Here is a 22,089-nt window from a genome sequence, read left to right on the forward strand (position 1 = left end):
GCTCCCGCCTCGCGGGCCGGCGGTTGCCTTGGAAACGGGCGGGCCGCCGCGGGGCATGCCGGGAGTTGTAGTGCGGCGCGGCGCTCCCGGCATGCCCCGCGTGCTGTGAGTTGGCATTTTCAAGAGGGGGGAAGGGGCGGCGGGGACGGGATGGCCCCAGAGGGGGCCTGACCCTCCCGCGGGCCCCGGGCGGGGTGCGGCGCTGCCGTGGGGGCCGCCCTCGGGCGGCGCCTTCCAGCGCCCGGGGCCGGTGACACAGCCCCGATTCCGAGAAGTTGCTCCAAGTCCTCGGACCAATCAGAAGTGAGTGCTCGGCGCGCGTGCCAATAGGCGGGCGCGGGGGGCGTGGCCGCGAGGACTCGGGTGACCCCGATGACTTGGCAGCGCCGCGCGATGACTGGACAACTTCTTTAAAGGGGCCGCGCCCGCCGCGGGCGGCGGGGGAAGGGAGAGCGCAGGGCAACAACAGCCCGGCCCGGCCCGGCCCGGCCCGGCCCGATCAGCGGGGCTCACCTACTGTCTCGCGCACAGCCACTACACTGATGTTCCCTACCAGGCTGCTCAGCCAGTGGGGTCAGCGAGTGCTGGGGCCGCGGTGCCCCTTTAAGGCCGCCTCCTGCCCTTCGCCCCAGTAACAGCTGATTGCGGCGGGCCAGGCTGGGCGGGCCAATGACCCGCCGCCACGTCCCACCCACGTGACGCCCCCACGCGCCGCCGCGCCATGCGGCGCTGCCCGGTGGGAGCCCCCGGCGCCCCTTAAAGGGGCCGCGCGCGGTGTGGCCGCCCGTGGCTGCCCCGCTCGTGTCCCCCGCGGGCACTTCCGTGCCCGCAGCCCCGGCACGACCCGAGGGCGGCAGCGGGCGGACCCGGCTCGGCTCAAAGGCACAGGGGTTGGGCAGGGCCAAACGGGAGAGTCCTGGGGTGGCGGGGCCGGGCTGGCCCCGCTCCCCTTTACCGGCACTCACCTGCCGCCGGTGGGTGGGGTCCGCCCGCCGCGGGCAGGAGACCCCTTTAAGACCGGCTGCCTCGTCAGCGCGGCTCGCCCAGCTCCAGCTGACAGCCCGGGGCGCCTCTGACGTCACCGTGACGTCAGGGGCCAGCCGTGTCCCCGCCGTGTCCCGCCCCGCCGCTGCCCATGCTCGGCCCCGGCCCCGCGCCCCGGCCCCGCCGCACCGCCCCGCGCCCGCCCCGGAGAGCCCCGGCCCGGCCCCGCGCGGGCCCCGCGGGCTGCAGGTGCCGGCCCCCCCCGCGCACATGGCGGCGCGGCGGCCGCATGTGACCGCCGTCACCTGACCAACATGGCCGGGGCCGCCCCCGCCGCGGCTCCGCCGCCGCCGCAGCCGCCGCCGTCAGGTAACGCGGGGCCGCCGGGGCGGTGAGGGTCCCCTCCTCCTCCCGCGGGGTGAGGGCTCGCGGGACCGGCCCTCGAGCCCGCGGGGCTCAGCCCGGCTCCGCACTCCCTCCTCTCCGGGGGCGAGGGCCCTGCGGGGCGCGGGGCCGCGACTCTGGCCGTGGCCGTGGGTCGGTGCTGGGGATGCGCTCATTGCTCTGGGCATCCTCTGAGTCACCTGGGGCCAGCGTGTACCCCCCACCAACCCTGGGGGTGCAGATGACCATCGTGCACCCCCCAGCCCCAAGTCCCATCAAGTTCCCGCCATCAGCCCTTGTGGCTCTGGATGTCCCGTCATGTCCCTCGCTCAAGGCTGGGGCTGTGGAGGTGCCGTTGTGGCCCTCCCACCACCTGCAGAGGTCCCATCATATCCCCTTCCCCAGGAGTCTGTTCAGGTCTTATCATGCCCCCACACTGATCCCATGGCGTCCCCTTCCCCAGCACTCGGACTGTGCAGGTCTCATCATGTTTCCCTCCCTGTGTAAACCCCACCATGTCCCCCTGCTTGACTGCAGAGGTCCCACTGTGTCCCTCCCTTCCCGGGCTGGTCTCTTCTCAACCCCCACCTCATGATACAGCGACCAAGCCCTTAAAACAGCTTTTTTTCTTTGCTCCGGGTGCCAATGGGGAAGTGAGACTTGTCGCGTGACAGGGAGGGCAGGACGGTGCTGCGCTGCTCTGCTCGCTCACAGCCCCTCTGGGCCACCTTCCTCCCAGCAGGAGCCAACATGGAGAGCTTCCTGCAGAGTGTGGAGAGGGACCTGAGCATCGACCGCCGGCAGCTGGCCGCCGCCACCGACAGGACCCACGTCACCGCCTTCGTCCCAGTGAAATGGCTCTTGAGCCTCCGGGAGCGCCGGGCGCTGCCCGCCCTGTGCCCACGCCCAGAGGGGCTGAGCGAGGTGGAGGTGAGGACGTTCCTGCAGCACTCGGTGGAGAAGCTGCCCGTGGGCTGGACCCGGGTGGAGATCCACGGGCTGTGGAAGGACCGGCTGAGGTACCCGCTGCAGGTGCAGCCCCCCAGCTCTGACCACCCAGAGACCCTACATGGCTTCATGCAGAGCGTGGCCACTCAGAACTACCGCAACCTGTGGTGCCGGGCTCACGCCCGGTACGCGCGGCCCTACCAGCACGCGGATGCGCCGCCCACCGTGCCGGCCCTGGATGCCCTCCGGGCTGCCCTGCAGAAGGTGTATGGCTGCCCGGTCCTTCAGGTGGGCAGGAATGTGCACGGTGCTTCCCCTGCCAAGGAGAGCCTGGCAGCCACCAAAGGGGTGCCCTCCTGCCCCAATGTGCTGCAGGCGGAAGCGCTGCTGGAGTCAGCCGACGTGCTCTACATTGTCTACCCGTATGTGCAGTACTGCCTGCACGACATCGTGACATTCAGCCCGGCCAAGCTCACAAACAGCCACGCCAAAATTCTCTTCCTCCTCTTCCACGTGCTGCAGGCCATGAGGGCTTGTCACCAGGCGGGTCTGGCTTGTGGTGCCTTTTCACTTCGGGACGTGGCTGTGGATGAGAAGCTGTGCAGCCGCCTGCGTGTGAACTTCAGAGAGTACGAGGGACCGAGAAAGGAGGAAGTGAACCTGGAGGCTGGTGTGGAACGAGTGAGTGAGCAAGGCCATGTTGGGCAGGAGGCGAGGTGCACCACCTGCCAGAAGGACCTCCGAGACCTGGTGTTGCAGTGGGTGCACGGGCAGGTCAGCAACTTTGACTACCTTATGTGTCTAAACAGTTTGGCTGGGAGGAGAATGGGAGACCCCAACTACCACCCGGTTCTTCCGTGGGTGGTGGACTTCACCGCCAAAAATGGCAAGTTCAGGGACCTAAGGAAATCCAAGTTCCGTCTCAACAAGGGAGACAAACAGCTGGACTTCACCTACGAGATGACCAAGCAGGCATTTGTTGCTGGGGGGTCGAGTGGGGAGCAGCTCCACGTCCCCCATCACATCTCCGATGTCCTTTCGGATATCACCTACTACGTGTACACGGCTCGGAGGACACCCAAGGCAGTGCTGTGCTGCCATGTGAGGTCTCAGTGGGAGCCCAATGAGTATCCAGCCAGCATGGAGCGCATGCAGAACTGGACCCCGGATGAGTGCATCCCGGAGTTTTACACGGACCCTTCCATCTTCCGATCCATCCACCCGGACATGCCCGACCTGGACGTGCCGTCGTGGTGTAGCTCCTACGAGGAGTTCATCGAAGTTCACCGGATGCTGCTTGAGAGCAGGGAGGTCTCCCAGGACCTCCACCACTGGATCGACCTCACGTTTGGGTACAAGCTGCTGGGGAAGGATGCGGTCAAGGAGAAGAACGTCTGCCTCCATCTGGTCGACAACCACACGCATCTGACGACCTACGGGGTGGTGCAGCTGTTTGACCAGCCACATCCCAGGCGCATGGTGGGACCTGCCTACACTCCTGCTGAAGCTCCAGCCATTGCCCGACCTCTTCTCCAGAACATCCGGGAGACTGTGTTTTTGGAGGATATCCAAGGCCAGGTGACAGATGCGGTGAATGGGCTCGTCCTGGAGGCTACTCCCAGTGAAACCACCTGGTCTGGGGAGAAGTCCATCGCTGGTGAGGATGATTTAGAGCAAGGCATGGAAGCCCTGGATTCGATTCCTGCTACTGGTAGAGCTGGTGACCAGCCCTCTGTTGCTGTGCCTTCAGCACAACCCTCCACCTTCCCTCCTTATGCCACCGATGGCAAATCCTCAGGTGTCCGACCTCTCCGTCGGAGCAAGGCAGGTGCTGGGGATCAGGCTGACATGAAAATCACACTTCCTGAAGGCTTCAATCCACTCCAGGCCCTGGAAGAACTGGAGAAACTGGACAATTTCTTGGTTAAAGGTTTGAGCAGCGAGATGCAGCTAATGGAGCAGCCGTGGGAAGAGCCACCGCTGGGTCTCTCGGATCTCTTCCAGAGGGACATGCAAGCTTTGGGCATTCTGGTAGCTGAGATTATATTTGCTCCGAGGATTCGTCCGTCAAAGCCCGACGCGTCCCTGTTGGAGCGGTTCCTGATGGTGCGGAATCTGTGCCGTTACCATCCCAAGGAGATCCCAGCCCCGCTCCAGCACGTGCTGCATGTCCTGCTGCAGCTGAACGTGCCGGTGGAGAAGCTTTTGAAGACCAGGCCGGGCAAGGGCACAGTGCAGTTGTTTGAATACAAACCCATCTCCCAGGGCCTCCCCCCACCCTGTCCCACGCAGCTCCTCAGTCCCTTCAGCTCCATTGTGCCCTTCCCCACATATTTCCCAGCTCTGCACAAATTCATTTTCACCTATCAGGCAAAGAAGATAGAGGATGAAGGTCAAGGCCGGGAGCTTGTTTTCCAGCTGTGGCAGCAGCTGGAGGGGATCCTTTCTGAAATCACTCCTGAAGGCTTGGAGATTCTTCTGCCCTTCATCTTATCTCTGATGTCTGAGGAGAACACCGCTGTCTATGCAGCGTGGTACCTCTTTGAACCCATAGCTAAATCCCTCGGTCCGAAGAACGCCAATAAATACTTGCTCAAGCCACTGATCGGAGCGTACGAGACCCCCTGCCACCGCCATGGCAGGTTCTACCTGTACACAGACTGCTTTGTGGCCCAGCTGATCGTGCGCCTGGGGCTGCAGTCCTTCCTCCTGAACCTGCTGCCCCACATCCTGCAGATCCTCGTTGGCATCGAGAGCTCGCGGGAGGAGAGCAAATCCCTCCTCGGCACGGCTGAGGATGATGAGAGTGGAGGGGAAAGCCCGGTGTCGTGTGTGTTTGGGGAGGAGATCAAAATGGACGTGGAGCACAGCTCTGCTGCACTGGACCTCCTTGACTACACCTCTGGTGTCAGCTTCCACGACCAGGCCTACCTGCCTGAGGCTGAGGAATTCCAGAGTGGCCTTTATGTCGGGGAATCTCTGCAGCCTCAGGAGCAGGAATCGCTCAGCCTTGGCCGACTGAGTGACAAGAGCAGTGCCAGCGAGGTGTCCCTGGGAGAGGACAGACCTGCTGACGGGGATTCCCAGAAGGACAAGAGCAGCTTGAAGTCGATGGACAGCAGCCAGGACCTGAAACAGAGCGAGGACTCGGAGGAGGAGGAAGAGGAGCATGAGGAAGAGGAGCATGATGACCCTGTGGTTGATGCAGAGCTGACAGTGGTTGTGGATGCTGGTGCCTCCATAGATGTCACCCTGGCTGATGACAGCAGCGAGCCAGAGGATGGGGAGGGAGAGGAGCTGCCGGATCACTCTGATGACAAAGAGCAGACAATACTGCTGGGTAAGACCCTTCCAGTGTTGAGCCTGGGCAAACACCCACTAAAGGGCAGAGCCTGGGAAGCAGTCAGTATGGATTTGGGGGTGTCTGTGGTCCCAGCTTGGGGACAGCAATGAAAACAGCATAAAAGATCTGTGGATCTGAGACTCCAGGGGCTGCCCAGGGGGCCGGCAGGGTCGGGGCAGCAGGCGGGCGATAACTAATCTGTGCTGTGCTGGGCTCTGTCCTTGCAACTGTTTTTGTTTTGCAGACACAGCCTGTAAGATGGTGAGGTGGCTCTCGGCCAAGCTGGGCCCAACCGTCACATCCCGCTTCATCGCCAGGAACCTGCTCCGTCTGCTCACGTCCTGCTACGTCGGTAATGTCTGCTCCTTGGAGCCCGGGGTCCCGGGGTGGGCCGTGCCCCAGATCTCTCTGCTGCTGGCTTGGGTGTAGCTGCTGCTCCAGCTCATGATGTGTTCTCTGGGCAGGCCCCACCAGGCAGCAGTTTGTACCGAGCAACGATGAGAACAGTCCCCTGAGTACAGGAAACATCTACCAGAAACGGCCAGTGCTGGGAGATCAGGTGTCCAGGCCGGTGCTGGCCTGCCTAGTGCACATGGCCTACCTGTATGGAGAGCCCGTCCTCACCTACCAGTACCTGCCCTACATCAGCTACCTGGTCAGTATTGCCTTTTCTCCTCTTCTCACGTGTGTTGGGGTGAGAGGTTTGTCCAGGCACAAGAGGAGGATGCACAGTAAATAGTTCAACCTCACCAGGAGCCTCCTCCATGAAAAATTGAACTCAGCTGAGCTCTGTCTGGGTCAGTGTGGGCTGAGCAGCTCTGGCTGTGTTGGCTGAGAAAGGCAGGACAGGCACTTTCACCCCCTGCCACAAGGTCCAGACTGCTCCCAGCAAAGCACATGGCTGTGTACAGACCCCTTTTCCCCCATTTCAGCCAGGGCCTTTCCCTGTCAGACCCGTATCTGACGCATGTGAAGCCAGAGGAAAAGCTTTTCTTCTGCTTTGCTGGGCGAGGGTGCCCAAACAGAGCTGGCAGAAGGGTGGGATTGTGATAACAGGCAGGAGGAGCAGCTTGGGCTGCTGTGGGATTGCTGGAGCGTGTGTTCTTAGATGTCTGTGTGCACAGATAGGGATGAACTGGGGAGAGGCTAAAGGGTTTTCAACTGTGTAAAAAGTACTGGCAAGACTCACTAACTTTTCAGCTTGAAATTCATAGCTGAAAAGCAAGAGGAAAATGTATAATGCAGCTGGTTGAAAAAATAATTTTTCATAAAAAAAAATTTCGAATGTTTTAAACAGGCTTATTTTTCATATTGCTCCCTTTTTAGTGGTTATAAACACTTTGGTTATGGATTCTCGTTTAAATGGAAAACTTCAGTAGCTTTTTGATAATTTAAACATAGAGGAAAAGAGGCCACAGCTGTTCATTTAAAGAAAACAAAAAGGCATTGTCAGTTTTTCCAGTGTTGAAGGGGAGATTTTTCAGGGGAAAAAATCCCATTTTTCAGCAAAATCATTCTCCACCCAGTTGCAATCACAGCTCCAGCTGTTCTGCTTTGCTTTACTAAGCTCATTGCCTGGGGGCACGGAGGGGATTAATACCCCTGTGAAACAGCATTTGGCAACCTGATATTAAAGCGATGGAACTTGCGGGTCACAAATAGGATAAAGTCAATCCTTCTTGCAGGATTTGGCAGGGTGGCTATTTTGTGAGAGGAAGAGCCTCTGTGATGAGCTGGAAGATGGCAGGTGTACAAGAAATATAGCGGAAACTGGGAATTGTCTGTGGGTTTTGTTATTGGCTCTCTTTTCTTGGGTGTTTGATTTGTCTGGGAGTTAGGAAATAGCACAATCTAGAAGAAATCTTTTAGTATTGCTGCTGATGTTATTAACTCTTTGGCACTGCCATAAACAGCACTAGTACACTGTCAGCAAAAAAGGATGTGTTGTTCTGCCTCATGAAATTATGAGGAGCTGGATTTCTGGAAGTCAGCAGCAGGTTTGCCCATAATTTGTGCTTTGGTATGTCATGCAAGGACTGTCCCTCTGCAGACTGCACATCCAGGCTCAACATGGCGTGGGATGAAGACACTGATTCTTGCTTTTAACCTGTGTGTACATAAGAGGTTTCCCCTCTTTCTGTGCTGGCAAACGATGCTCTGGGGTCTGCAAGATGGTGTGGGCCAGTGTGAGGTTATCGCTCTCCCTTTTGAGTTTCCCAGCTATGACCAGCACTACCATTCTGGGTTTTGAGGCTGAGCTCAGGTGATCCTGGGATCAACCCTGGCTGTGTCCTGCTGGGGAGATGGTGGCCCTGGCACTGAATGATTCCTCTTGCAGGTTGCACCCAGTGGCGGGTCCGGCGGCGTCCGGCTGAACAGCCGGAAGGAGGCCGGGCTCTTGGCTGCTGTGACACTGACTCAGAAGATCGTGGTGTGTCTCTCTGACACCACACTGATGGATATTCTCCCCAAGATCAGTCAGGAGGTGCTGCTCCCAGTGCTGGGCTTCCTCACTTCACCAGCTGTCGGGTAAGCGCTGCAGTCTGCTGTGCCTTCCACCAGGATCGGCACAAAATCAGGGATTTGGAAATGGTTCTTAATGCTCCTGGGGTTGGGGGGGCTGCACCTGCCCTGGTGTGCACCTTCTTGCACTGGTACACAGCTTGTGATGCCCAAAGAATTCTGAAAAAGGCAGGAAGTGTGACGCAGAGGATGGGAAAAAGGGATATGCGGAGGGCAGGCTGGTAATGGGTGTCCTCTTCAGCTTCCCCAGTGGTGCCCAGGCCCGTGTTGTCCTGTGCATTAAGACAATCAGCCTAATTGCCTTGATCTGCCTGCGGATTGGGCAGGAGATGGTGCAGCAGCATTTGAGTGACACGGTGAGAAACTTCTTCGGGGCGTTCTCACTGCTGCAGGAGCTGCAGGACCAGGTCAGTGATGTGGGAAAGGTCCTCCTGCCACCCCCTCCCCAGTGCCCAGATGCAGGAATGTGGTGGGCATTCCTGCACACACCAGGATTGATGTCAGCATTGTCCACCCAGGCTGTGGTTGTATAATTACTTGTGTAGTGGGAGCATCTGATTTTGGGCATCTTCCTGTTTTCTCTTGTCAGGGGTTGACGGCAGAGTCGCTGAGCAGCTGTGAGGTGCCAGTGATGGAGGTGCCCCTTTCAGATGGGAAGCTGCTGGCCCTGGATCCATCTGTTCTGGTGGAGTTACAGAAGGTGTTTAACCCTGAGATGGCCTACATCACCTACATCCCCTTCTCCTGCTTGCTAGGTACGGCTTGGCCACCAGCTCCAGGGATTTGTGAGAGAGTTCCATGGTCTGTGCATGTGTGCTGGGCCTGAACTCAAGAGAAATCAGGGGTCATAGAGCTGCTGGAGGAAACACACAGCTCCTGCACTGTGTCTTGGTCTGCTTGTTGGGTTGGGAGCCCCCTGGGCTTCAGGCAGCTTTAGCTGGGAGCAGCGTGTGGCTGGCTTGTGGGGAATGCTGCTTTCACAGCCCTGTGCTGACCCTGTTCTGGGGGTGATGTTGGGGAAATTCCTTCCCCTGAAGCCCTGTTCTCTCTCTTCAGGTGATGTTATCCAGACAGTTGTGCCCAACCACTCGCTGGTGGAGAAGCTGGCCAGCCTCTATCTGGAGAATGTGAACCCCAAGAACCTGCAGGTCGTTGGCCTGGAACAAGCACCGAGTGTGGTGGGCTCAGACCAAGACACGAGAGGGGCTGAGCCCTTCTCCAGCCCTCACGAGGACAGTCACTCTGGTACTTTTGGGAGCGTGCTGGTAGGGAACCGCATCCAGGTCCCTGTGGACACACAGTCTGAGGGTCTCGGCCTGCTTCGCCTCAGTGCTGGCACTGATGGCTTTATTCCCAGCTCATCCAGCGAGGAGAATGCCCTGAAGCACGACCTCCCTCGCAGCACCCACATGCTGTGTGGGAACTGGCTGGCCTACTGGCAGTATGAGATTGGGGTGAGCCAGCACGACCCCCGCTTCCACTTCCACCAGATCAAGCTGCAGAGTTTCTCAGGGCATTCGGGGGCCATCAAGTGTGTGGCACCACTTGGCAGCGAGGATTTCTTCCTGAGTGGCAGCAAGGACAAGACTGTCCGCCTTTGGCCCCTGTACAACTACGGGGATGGCACCAGTGAGGTGCCACCGCGGTTCACCTACGCTGAGCACAAGAAGTCTGTTTTCTACGTGAGCCAGCTGGAGGCACCACAGCACGTGGTGAGCTGTGATGGGACTGTGCACATCTGGGACCAGTTCACGGGTAAGAAGGGAAAGGGTGAGGGCTGGCTAGAGGGAACTTGTCCAGTCCTTACAGACAGAGGGGCCATACTGAGTTTGGATGGCTCCCGTTAAAACCCAGCACAGAACTGGAGATTTGCTGTGTACCTTCTCTGTACATCTGCTGCCAGAGTGTCTCCGTCATGTTTTCACAGGCAAACTTCTCCGGACTTTTGATGAATTAGACAGCAAAGTGCCCATCACAGCTGTGACCACCATGCCACCTCCCCATCACAGCATCTCTGTGGCCAGCGCAGACTCTGTGCTGCGGTTCATCGACCACAGGAAGCCAGGACTGCAGGTAGGGACCCTGGAGCTCTGCGAGCCACCCTCCTCCATCCGTGTGCGTAACAATGGGATCACAGCTGGCTCAAAGCCAGTTGCCATGTCTCCATGGAAGCCAGCCCTTGTCCCCTAAATGCCAGATCCCCTGATCTCCATCCCCCATAGCCGGCCTGTCTCTCTTGCAGCATGAGTTCCGCCTGGCCAGCGGGGTGAGCGCGGGGCTCATCCGCTGCCTGGCCGTCAGTCCCAACGGGCGCAGCGTCATGGCCGGCTTCTCCTCCGGCTTCATCGTGCTGCTGGACACCAGGACAGGGCTCATCATGCGGGGGTGGCCTGCCCATGAGGGAGACATCCTGCAGATCAAGGTGAGAGGTTCAGCTGGGATCAAGGCGGGGCCTTGTCGATCCTCTGAGGCTGCATGGAGCATCCTTCCAGCAGGGCTTGCCTGCTCCATCCTGGAGCATTCCTCCACCTTTGCTGTGTCCATTGGTTAGTGCTGCCAGTGGCTGTTCTTGGTCCAACCCTCCTGGATGTCAGTCTCTGCTGAGCAGGTCTGCAGCAGGGGCAGGGAGGAGCCATAGCTCCCGTGAAGAAGCAAATGTGTTGCTTTCTCCACATGGCACTCAGCTTCCCAGGGAGAGTGTCACTCTAATGAATAACTCTTGTCCATATTTACCCACCCTCAGGGAGCAGCGCTGGGGCTCCAGGGTCCTTGACCCAAACACGGGTTAAACAAAGTTCAGCAGTGTGGGTTGTTTACCCTCTCACTAGCTCTGCTAATAAGCAGCTCCAGGCTTCTCCTACCCTCAGCAGTGTTTTTCACTGTGAGAGAGCCTCCTGATTCCTTTTCCTGAAAAGGAAAATAGTTTAGCAGGTGATTTAGTGGAGAGGGAGACTGCGTGGTAATCCCTTTATCCACTGCAGTAATAACAGATGATGAATGAGTTGTGTTGGGTATCAGGATATTGTTGAGAAGAGGCATAGCCCATGTCTTGGAGGATAGCTCTGGAGGAGGTTGCCAGCTACCAGAGCATCCTGATGCCTTGCTAATACTTCTCAGTACCATCAGTTGCTTGGAAATGGCTGTGCCTCTCCCAAGGGATTGCACTGTGACTGGGAGTTTTTACAGCAGGAGTATTGGCTCACTGGCCTTTCCTTTCCTGCAGGCTGCAGAGGGCAATGTGCTAATCAGCTCCTCTTCAGATCATTCCTTGACTGTCTGGAAGGAACTGGAGCAGAAACCTTTGCACCACTACAAATCTGCGTCCGAACCCATCCACGCGTTCGACCTCTACGGTAACGAAGTGGTGACTGGCACTGTGGCCAACAAGATCGGGGTCTACTCCATGCTGGAGTCCTCAGCTCTGCCCATCAGCACGACCAAGCTGAGCTCCGAGAATTTTCGGGGTACACTGACCAGCCTGGCGGTGCTGCCCACAAAGTGCCATCTCCTGCTGGGCTCTGACAACGGCATCATTCGCCTCCTGGCGTAGTGACCCCCCAGTCCAGGAGCCTGTGGCTGTCCCACAGTGCTGGTGGTGGAGCTGGAAGCCGGCAGCGTGGCTTTTGGAGGAGGCAGAGTTAGATGTTTCTGAACGGAGGATGCAGGGGGAGGTGTACTTGTTAGTGAGCACTTGATAAAGTGTCTCTAACCTCTTTCTGTGTCTTTAAAAAGAAAAAAAGCCATAACTGAGAAACCTCCACTGCTGCTGGGAGAGATACTGGGTGTTGTAGGTCACTGTCACCCCTGCAGAGAGGCCTGGAGCTTTCCATACCATGTGTGCCTGACCCCAGGGGACTGTGAGGTGCCCTCCAGAGTAACAGGGACCACAGGAACCCTCCCTCCTTCAGTTAAGGAGTAAGAGGTGCCCCTTGACAAAACACAACAGTTTAGCTACTGCCATCTGCACTTACCCTTCACTTCCACTCCTGAACCACTGAACAGTCTTACTAGGATAGCATAAGCTGGGCCTGGGAACTGCTGCCTTCGGAGCTGTGTGGTGCCAGGCACCTCCTTCTCCCATGGTCGGTGCTCCAAGCCCAGAGGAGGTACTTTATGAACTTTAGGTCCTGCCAGCTGAGTTAGAGCCTGCACGGGAGGAGGAGATGTTAACTAGAGCCCTTCTGCTGCCATACTGGCTGCACAGCAAAGGCTGGAATGGAAGTCAGCCAAGGCACAAACCCCTTCTGCTCTGCCAGTTCATTTAGGAATGGGTTGCTGCAGAGGGGCAGTTTGGAATGGGAATGTGACCCTCTAGGGAGGCTAGAACTAGATACTTCCCTGAGGATTTTGGTTTCTGGAGCAGTAGGGTAGGGCTGTTGTTGGTTCCTGCCCCAGCATCCAGTGATGATGTAAGGGGTGAGGAATGCCCAGTGTGCCACGCACTGGCAGGGATCCTCAAGAAATCCTTCTAATCCTCTCCTTTGTGCTGGTCAGATTCCTGGGGAAGACAGGACAGCACAAAGGTGCTCAGTTTTGTCCCCTCCTGCCCTTGTAGGGTGAGAGCTAGGAGGCATTATCCAGCATGGTCTTCCTCTGAGCTTCCCCTTGGGACAACACTGTTTCCCACCTCAAAAGCAAAGAGTGTGCTCTTTGACCCAGCAGTAGGAGCAGTTGCTTCACTTCTATTGCAGCCCTTTTCCCATCCATCCTTCAGCCTAGCCAGAGCCAGTATCAGGGGAGCAGGAAGCACTTATCATAGGCAGAGGAGGAGCCTGCTGTGGGTTATCCTGGGAGGGGAAAGGGCTTTGATCCAGCTGCTGGTTCATCTGAGCCACCTGCAGCTGGGGAGGTGAGTGGCTGGCCAGTGCTGTCCTTCCCTACCTAAGGGGAGCTCTCAGTCCCGTGTTGCCTATTAACCATTTGCAATAGATGTAAATATTTACTTCTAATAAACTCTTTGAAAGAGCTGCAGAGCCAGGTGTGTGGAAGCTCTGTGCTGGAGGGGCTGGGTGTGCTGGCTGCAGCTCTCTTGCTCTGCAGCCAGAGCTAAAGCCCCTCATTTGGGCACCTCTTTTGTTCTGGGGGAGCTGGAGGAGGGATGCTGTGAAGATGCCCTGGATGTAAGGTAGGACTGCTGCACAAGGACTTGGATTTGCTTTCCAACGGGAATTAGTTCCTCATGTTGCAGCAGAATGTCCCAAAGTAGTGTGTGGTCGCAGAGCTCAAACCTGTCTCCTCCTTCCCAGTGTCTGGGGTGAGTTTGGGAACCAAGACTTACTGCAAGGAATGGATGACTGGAAGAACTGTGATCCCATTAGCATTCCCCACTGCTCTTTAACACTCCTCTCCCACTGAGGACACAGACAGAAGGTGGGAAGGATCACCATCACTTCTGGATACAGCACAAAACCACACAGGACAGGACTGCTGGAATTCTGCCCGTCCCTGAGACTATTCCTCCATGCCCCAGCAGTGTGTGCGTGCTGTGGAGCCTGGCACCCGGGCCAGCTGCCCTGGCAGAGCTCTGGAGCGTGCTGTGCCCCAGGGGAGGGACCAGCTGCTCTTGGCTCAGCCCAGCCTGGGCATCACACCCTCCCACTCCATGTGTGGCCACGGGGGCCCTGGGCACCTGCCATCTGTTAAACCGGTGCCTTGCACTGGCTGCAGCAGAAGCAGCTGTGATGCAGGGAGTGAAGAACTGGGGTTTTCTGCAAGGAAAATTCCAAAACCAGAGAGCCCTGTGGCAATAAATACCAAGCCCTGCATTTTCACTGAGGGTTATGAATAAAAGAGCACATTCCCAGCACAGGGAGTGTGGGGAAAGTGGAGCCGCTACTCAGGACAACTGACTTTGCACGTTACTTTTGCTGATGAGAGGTTCGGAGCTGGTGAACTCAGTGTTAATGTTGTCTTGAGGATACAGCAGCCCAAAGTGTCTCCCCATCTCCAGATGCACCACAAATTCGCTCTTCTCCTCCAAACAAATGTTTAACCGGATGCTGTAGGTCAATATTTGCCTGCCAGGTTCTCAAACAGGGGGTGGGGCCGAAGGTCGCTGCCGTGGTGGGCTGGACGAGAGCTGCGTGTGCCCCAGGCAGAGCTGTCGACTGGGCTAAAGCAGGTGCCAGCTCCAACATGGACATGAACAAGCTCAGGTAAGGGGCAAATAAAAGAGGGTTTGATATAAATGAGTGCTCCTCCAATGAGCAGTAGTGCCCCTCCGGGAGAGTGGAGTGAATTTGGCAGAGGGTTAACGGATGAGGCACCACCAGGGAGGAACAGGGTGCTCAGGGTTATATGTGGCTGCAGGATTTGGGGTGAGGGAGGAGGGGAAATGAAATGGCCTCAAGTTTTGCTTCTTCCACTTGGCAACTGGGGTCTTAGCCCAGCAGTTTTGGGTCAAGTGAGGACTGCTTGGAGAGTGGAAAGCAGCCCCAGGAATTAAGTATGGCAGTTGTGTTGAGGGCTGGGCTTTGGCACACTGACTTTGTGTTAAGAAAAAGATATGTTATTTTTGTTTGAAAGGGAAAAGTGGCTGGGTGAAGCATTGGCCAGGGAATGGGTGGGGTTTTGCCGTGACCCTGGAAGCCCTGATCCCACTGTCCCAATACAGGAATTGGACTGCAGGGGTGGGAGAGGCTGGGTTTGCCAGCAAGGGGGGAAGGCAAGTGCTGGGAAGGGGAGGACTCTCCATTCCAGGACATATTGCCGAGAAACTGCTCTGGAATTGCCTTTTCCACCTGCAAAGTCCCTCTCAGACAGCACCTGCTTAAGTGCCTGCAGCCCCACCGAGGCAGGTCAGTATCCCTTCTCCCAAGAGCCCTGGGCTCAGCTGAGGATGCTGTGCCTATATCTCAGTGGTTTCCATGGGAAAGAAGCAGAGGGTCTTGTCTCCTTCCAGAGGCACAGTGTGTGCAGCACTGATTAGGGAAATACCATTTGCAAGCCAGAGAAACGAGGGCAATGGGGTCAGACATGCAGGATCCAAGCGGGAGAGCGTCATGTAGGAGCCTGGCTGTGGTTGCAGCTCTGCTCCAGTGGGGTCCCTGGTCCTCTCTGATTTCGCTGCCTTGGCGTCAGACCCAGGAGTCCTGTGTTGTTTCTTAGCAGCATTGTGCATCTCCCTATTGCTTTCTGTGAGCTCCTGTGCCAACCTGTTTGGCCAGGTTGATAATTTTCTCCCTGTAGACCTGAAAAGGCTCAGCTCACTGCTGCCAGGCAGCTGGAAATAACTTTTCTCTCGGCTGGTTCTTCTGTTCCAGAAATATGGTGTTCCTCTGGGGTCTGCTCTGCCTATCTGCTCTGCACAGCCTCCTAAGGGTAAGTTCTCACTCCAGCGAGGTGGGGGTGTGAGCACAGCCTCTCCCCACCAGCAAAGGGCAAGGGCAGTGTGGTGGCTCCCTGCACCAGACCATGGGGCAAATATCACCCAGTGCTGCTGCATGAGAAGCCCTGGAAGGCAGATTGGTGGAGGTGCTTCTCTGCTGTGGCTTAACCAGCAAGGTTTCTTATCTTTTACCCAGATAAGATAGCTGTGGATATTATCATTATTCATATTTCTGTAGAAAATCTTTGGAAACTTGGCTTCAACTGTATTTAGTGACCGTGACTCTCAGGCATTAACAGGAGGTTGTTTAATAACAGCCATTAATTTCCCCTCCCCATTTTAAATTTGGATCCTTGTCAGATCTGAGATTGCAAAACTGCACTGCTCACTCTCTAGAGGATACTTTATTTTGTATTCGTCTGGCCTGACCCCTTTCTAAACAAATCCAGTGTTTGCAGTCTCTCCCAGCTCCTGCTCGCTTCCACCTCCCCACGTCAGACCCCACTGCCTCTAGGTCTGCATCTTAAAGCCCTGCCTGGGCTATTGCCCTGTGGGGAACTGCTACAGCCAGGAGTAGGAGTGGGACCAACTCTGAAAATTCAGAGGAAATTATCAGAGACCTGACTTTTTTCCTTTACTGATTTTTTTCCCTACAGTTTTCTTTGGCACATGCCATTGACCAACAGCGTCTCTTCCTAGACAAAGATGGGAAGCTGAAGGTAAGCAGTGACTGATTCCACCCAAGTGGACTGAAGTTATGCTGTGGTGTTTGCAATGGTTTTCCAGCTTGTCCTGAGATAGATGAACCCAGATAGTGAAATCCAGTAGTGCCAGTGCCTTGAGAAAGTCCATCTTTCATTCCCTCCTGTGGCCAACACCATGCTCCCTCACACTAGAAGCTCCAGCCTAAATAACTGGGCAAAGTATGGAGTTAACATTAGTACTGGTATGTACAGGGGCTGGCAGGTGGATGATTTAATTTCTGATTGATAAGGAAAAGTGAGGATCCTCACCAGCTGTGAGGATGACAGGGAGAAAGACTCGTAGCTCATGCAACCCATTGAGCCTGGGGTGTTTAAGACTGTGAAAATATGAGGAGAGCAGTGGCAGTGCTACAGGCTAAAGCCTAGAAAAGTGGAAAATGAAGAAATCTGGAAAGAAGAGGGATGTAATAGAACAGACAGGTCAAGAAAACACAGATGCCTGGAGGAGGAATTGAGCCAAACTGGATTAGGGCTGTGACAGTAGTAGAGGGTGCTGACCGGTGTGAGGCAGATGGGCACTGCCAAAATGTGTGAGGGGAGGAGGTGAGATCAAGGCTGAGGACGATGGATCTATAAACACTGAAGGCACAGGACGTGTGCTGAGCAGGTGGTAGGTCTTGCCCTCAAGCTTGCCTGCAGCAGGCCCTGAGAGCAAGTGGAGGAGGAACCACTCAGTCCATTTTCACAGGATATAAGCCCTTCTCTCTTCCAAACTCATTGAGGTGCTTTTAAACTCAATGTTAAGCAAAAACACAAGAGTAGAGGAGGTGGAGAGTTTGCTCAGTCCATTTAGGTGTGCAGTAAGGCCCATGAGGGAGGGTGTCACTGTGCTCCTGCTTTTCCTGTGCTATCCTTCATGTTTCTCCTCAGGATGTGAAAAGTGCTGGAATTGTACAGTCTGATCTGCTGAGACCCAACCCAACCCTGCCAGATGCAAAGCTGGTAGAATTTACTTATGACAGCTCCCAGGAGATTGGTGGACCCATGTCACCATTTGCCACCAACCTTCCAGACACAAGGGATGACAGGAACCTAGAAGATGAACCCACAGCTGGGGCTGGGGGCTGTCATGAAAACAAACTACCTGGGGAAGTTGCCTCTCCTGAAGAAGGAGAGGCTGAAGATAAAAGCTGTGAGATGACTTGGAAGAAAAGCCAGAGGCTGGCAGATGGCTTGGTGAGATTCAGCATCGATCTCCTGAGAGAGATCCAGCTGGAATCCAACAGAACCAATGTGATCCTGTCGCCCCTCAGCATCGCTCTCGCCTTGTCTCACCTGGCACTTGGTAACTTCTTAGCTACAAACCCACCATTTCCTGCCCTTCCCCATACCCTCTCCCAAAGGCACTAGCAAACAGTGTGCAAAATGCAAATTAAATACAGTCCCTTCCACTTATCTTTACTCCTGCAGCTTTAATTAGGTATGATTACAATTGAAGCTGCCCTCTGAGGTTCCCACTCTCAGACTTCTCCAGCCTCTTTTGTAAGGCACAGCATGTTTCTAACAGGAGGCAGCCAGAGTAACATCCCTGTTTTCCACTGCATGGGCACGACCTAACAGGAATTTGATTTTTAGGAGCAGCAGATCAGACAGAGAAGCATTTGCTGGAGGTGATGCACCTGGAGTCTGTGCCCTGTCTCCACCACATGCTGGGCACCCTTCACAGAAGGCTCAGCGAGTCCACCCTCAGCCTGGCATCGCGTCTGTACCTGCAGAAAGGTCAGAGCTGGCACAGGGGGGTCTGTACTGGTGTAGGATAAAACTCCCAGTGACAGAGTGATGGAAGCACACTGCCATACTGGGAGACATCTCTGTTTCCCTAAGCACTCCTCCCAGGAGTGTCATGCCACTGACTGAGCCACTGAGCAAACCCTTTCCATGTCCAATGACTTAATGTAGAATTCTACCCCTCTGCCAGGATTTGAGGTGAAAGAGAAGTTCCTGGAGGATTCAGAGAAATTCTATGGAGCAAAGCCCATGACCCTTTCTGGGATCAGTGAGAATGACCTTGTAGCCATAAACAACTGGGTAAAGGAAGCGACTCGTGGGCAAATACCCACCTTCCTACAGCAGCTCCCTGAAAACACGGTGATGCTCTTGCTCAGTGCAATCCACTTCCATGGTGAGCTCCACAGGCTTTCCTTATTTTCCAAGAGAAATAGTTAGAAATCTAGTTTTCTGCAAGCCCTGTAGCTGAACAGCACCTCCTTTCCTTGCTTCCTGCTAGTCAATCTGCTTGTTCTTGTACATCTGCTGTTCCTCTTGCTTAGATTTCTCTACAGAGACGATTCCCAACTGCTTCACATGTGCTAAAAATGTTACTTGACAGCAGAGCCCGAATGCAGCAGGTGGGACCTGCAGTGCCTTTGCCTCCTGGTTCAGGATCCCAGGCAGTGGCACATCCCTGCTCATCTAGTCCTAACTTGATCTTAAAGGTCTTTTCTAACCTAAATAATTCAGTGATTAACCAGGTCACATGCAACTCACTACACACCCACCACAGAGCTCAGAGGCAGCTTCTGTGGATCTCCTTCTGACTACAGCACAGTGGTCAGGCACATCTTCCTCTTTTAATTCCCTGAGGGCTGTGCACAGACCAAACACCTCCAGTGTAAGTCTACAAATGCTTTACCTTGGTCTTGGAGCAGTGTTTCACCCTATGCAGCACAAAGGCAATACTCCTCATTTTTCAAAGCACAAACATTGTTTCTTTTATCTCCATAGCCTTCGCTGGTCTCCCACACTGAGGCATGAGGATTTATCCTTGTTCTTTTTGTTATTTCACAGTCCCTCTCTGGATGATAAGAGTTTCCTGCTGTCAGGGCTCTTCCAGCCTTGGTACTGACTTCTCTTTGCTGTATTTCTACTTGCCTGGAACTGTCTGCCTTGTTAGAGAACTCAGCTCAGCAGTTTCTGTTTTTCTACCCAAATTTAACTGTGTTGATTTCAAAACTTTTCTTTTGACAGGGTTTTGGAGGAATAAGTTTAATGCTAGCTTGACTGAGACAGAGGTATTCCACCTTGACAATAAGTTTGTGGTCCCAGTTGAGATGATGAAAGCCCACCAGTACCCCCTGAGCTGGTTTACACTGGAGTCCCAGGACATTCAGGTAGGGCTCTCACAGGAGCATTGCAAGTTTTGATTGGAATTTCCTCTTATGGTATTTTACTGACTGCAAGTATTCTTTCAAAAAAAAAAAAAAAAGTTTTTTTAACAGGCACAGGACTCAAAAATTTAATAATCATCCCTCATCCTTGCTTCTAGTAAGAATGTTGGATCTTCACTCTCAGTCTCTGGGAAAAAAACACAAAGAGATATTCCCACTAAGTGGGAATTAATAGTTTTAAAGCCCTGAGTTAAAGATAAATGAGGAAACATGCAAAGGAATTCTCTGGGACAATGTACTGTTGAAGCGCTTCGGAATACAGCCAGAGTGGGTACAATGTTTGTGCCCATGGGCTTCCACTCTGCCATGTGCTCAATCTTTACCACTCAGTGGCTGATACTAAAATCTAATGCTGTTATTCCAACGAATTTTCTCTTCTGGAGAAATCAGATCCCTCCTTCTCACCACAGTCTTCATCCGACAGCAAGACTGGCTCTGTAGGCCAACTGGAAAAAGACTAAATTAAAAGCATCACTTTCTGGATTTTCCTTCCTTTTCCATAAATTCTTCTGGTTGGTTTTATTTCCAGGTGGCCAAGTTTCCCTTTAAGAGTAATGTGAGTTTTGTGGTCATTGTACCAAACCAGTATACTCGGAATCCCTCTCATGTGCTGGAGAACTTCCCTTACAAACAACTATGCAGGCTTTTCCCCAGAGAGGTGCCCACCACAGTGAAGATCCCAAAAATAAAACTGGACTACCAGCTGGAACTCAACCAGGTTCTCAGTCAAATGGGTAAGGCCTCTTTGCACAGAACAAGCCAAGCTGTTCAATCTATGGCATCTGTTCACTGACACTTAAAACTGCCACCCTTGTTTCTAAAGCTGTGCCTCACAGCTTGCTCCAGAACTCCAAACTCTCCCATCCCTTCTTCCTCTCCTCCTCCTTACTCTTTGCTTGCCTAGCACCAAATGTTTTGCTCCAACAAGATGATACTACAGAGAAGGCAGCGTTCACAGTTTCTCCATTCCCCTCCTTGTAGCCAAGACCAACTTCCTCCTGTGCATCAATCTTTATCTCTTACTTTGTCATTTAATGCACTGTCCAGGACATGGAAATTGCCAACAGAGAAAATTCAGATCACAAAATCTGGCACTGAAATAAAACACCAGGCACTGCCTTTCCAGATGAGAATAATTTAAGAGCTCATTTTGTTTTGCAGAATTGCTTAAAAAAATAATCTCTGTAAAAGTGTTTCCAGCCTAGCAAGAAAGAGCCTTCAGACTTGCTGCTGCTTTTTAAGGATGACTTTAAGTTTTACACTACTATTCTAAACGAGGTGGACAAAGCTTGTGAAACCTGTTCTGGTTTTGGCACCCTCAGCTCTTCATACAGAAAGAGACTGGGGAACCTGCCTAGACTGCAGTTTTTGTTTCTCTTACCTGTCAGTTCTCCAGGCCTTCATGGTGGGCAACACACGTAGCAACAGAGCAGGGAATTGCTTTCTTCAGACAGCTTTGAGAAAAATCAGAGCTGGTGGCACCAGCTGGGGAAGGTTAACTTCATCTTCTTTCTCTGTAGGCCTCCAGGAGCTGTTCACAAGCCCAAATCTGCAGAAGATCACAGATGAGCCTCTCTTTGTGTCCAGTGTGCAGCACCAGTCCACCATGGAGCTTAAAGAGGATGGGGTGGAAGCATCTGCTGCAACCAGCGTCGTGCTGTCCCGCTCGGTCTCTGTCTTCAGCCTCGACCGGCCCTTTGTCTTCATTATCTTTGAGGATGAAACGGGCATCCCGCTTTTCATAGGCAGTGTCCAGAACCCCAACCCCAGTGCTGCTCCCCAGATCCAAGAGCCACGGGACTCACGTGAAGCCACAGATGCCAATAAGTACCACGTGCCCAAATAAGAGAGGAGTAGAACCTAAGTGTTCTGGGACTGCGACCTGACCCTCTGGACCAGCTGAGAGAGGCCTCCTGCCCTCAGAGACCTCCCTCTGAGGCCATGGGGGGCAATTCCTTACTATTTTCCTTTACAGATCCCTAGAGACCAGTCCTGGGATAGCCCATTCCAGCCCTGACAAGCTTCTCCAGGCTGAGGTTCCCCTCTGTTGAACCTGAAAAGCTTGCTTTGCCTGGATTTCCCTTCCAGGGCTCTCAGTCATGGAAGGGAGACTTTCTTGTCCCCAGACTGTTATTAGAGTCTTTATTAAGATCTTATTAGAGTCCCCCATAGCCTGGAATCATCATTAGCATCTGGCAGCTTGGACAACAGCCAGAGATATATTAATATGGCTCTTCCTTCCGCAGTTCCTGGGAACATGTCTCCCTCAATGTTCCTCTGAAAACCATCTGTGCCCACCTAGAAAACGACCTCTAGAGCAACTGGACTAGTAACCAGTTGTCTTCTCTAGGATGAGTCACAGCCACTTCCAGGCACAGGCTCTTTTAAAAGATTCCCTTTTCCCACTCCTTGGCAATTTGGAATTGATGTAGGAGGCTCTGCAGTGGGAAACCACTTTGGATCCTTATCTGCAGCCCTTTTCCGGGAAACTCTAGAGGTTGGGTAATGATAGATTTTTCAAGACATATTTTATAAAGTGTTTTTTAGTAATTTTTATGTTGGCAGAATAATAAAGAATAAAGCAGAATATATTTGCTGAAGGTGTTGCATTGAAGGACACAACAAAAGTTGAATAATTGCAAAGTCTGC

At 54.2% G+C, this 22,089-nt stretch overlaps 2 protein-coding genes across 6 annotated transcripts; both read left to right on the plus strand.

The window, feature by feature from the left end:
- Window positions 1-176: 176 nt before the first annotated feature.
- On the plus strand, window positions 177-13,155 carry WDR81 (WD repeat domain 81). Of its 4 annotated transcripts, none has more exons than XM_027725884.2 (11): window positions 177-303; window positions 2,108-5,656; window positions 5,904-6,011; window positions 6,124-6,314; window positions 7,998-8,188; window positions 8,424-8,589; window positions 8,772-8,937; window positions 9,239-9,937; window positions 10,110-10,255; window positions 10,425-10,604; window positions 11,406-13,155. In XM_027725884.2, exons 2-11 carry the CDS (start codon window positions 2,119-2,121, stop codon window positions 11,730-11,732), a joined length of 5,712 nt encoding a protein of 1,903 aa, XP_027581685.2. In that variant the 5' UTR covers window positions 177-303; window positions 2,108-2,118; the 3' UTR covers window positions 11,733-13,155. The 4 variants fall into 4 exon arrangements, with proteins under 4 accessions (XP_027581685.2, XP_027581684.2, XP_027581682.2 ...); XM_027725883.2 differs by having other exon boundaries at window positions 2,111-5,656; XM_027725881.2 differs by lacking the exon at window positions 177-303 and adding an exon at window positions 1,227-1,353.
- Window positions 13,156-14,108: 953 nt separating this feature from the next.
- On the plus strand, window positions 14,109-22,040 carry SERPINF2 (serpin family F member 2). Of its 2 annotated transcripts, none has more exons than XM_027725887.2 (9): window positions 14,109-14,337; window positions 15,445-15,502; window positions 16,166-16,228; window positions 17,144-17,558; window positions 17,849-17,992; window positions 18,192-18,395; window positions 19,241-19,383; window positions 19,970-20,174; window positions 20,961-22,040. In XM_027725887.2, the coding sequence occupies exons 1-9, from the start codon at window positions 14,318-14,320 to the stop codon at window positions 21,284-21,286; spliced, it is 1,578 nt and encodes a 525-aa protein (XP_027581688.1). In that variant the 5' UTR covers window positions 14,109-14,317; the 3' UTR covers window positions 21,287-22,040. The 2 variants fall into 2 exon arrangements, with proteins under 2 accessions (XP_027581688.1, XP_027581687.1); XM_027725886.2 differs by having other exon boundaries at window positions 14,251-14,979.
- The last annotated feature ends 49 nt before the right edge of the window (window positions 22,041-22,089 follow it).

Source organism: Pipra filicauda, unplaced genomic scaffold (assembly GCF_003945595.2).
Source record: "Pipra filicauda isolate LSUMZ 115617 unplaced genomic scaffold, ASM394559v2 scaffold71_size5581439_pilon, whole genome shotgun sequence".
NCBI classification, from domain to species: domain Eukaryota; kingdom Metazoa; phylum Chordata; class Aves; order Passeriformes; family Pipridae; genus Pipra; species Pipra filicauda.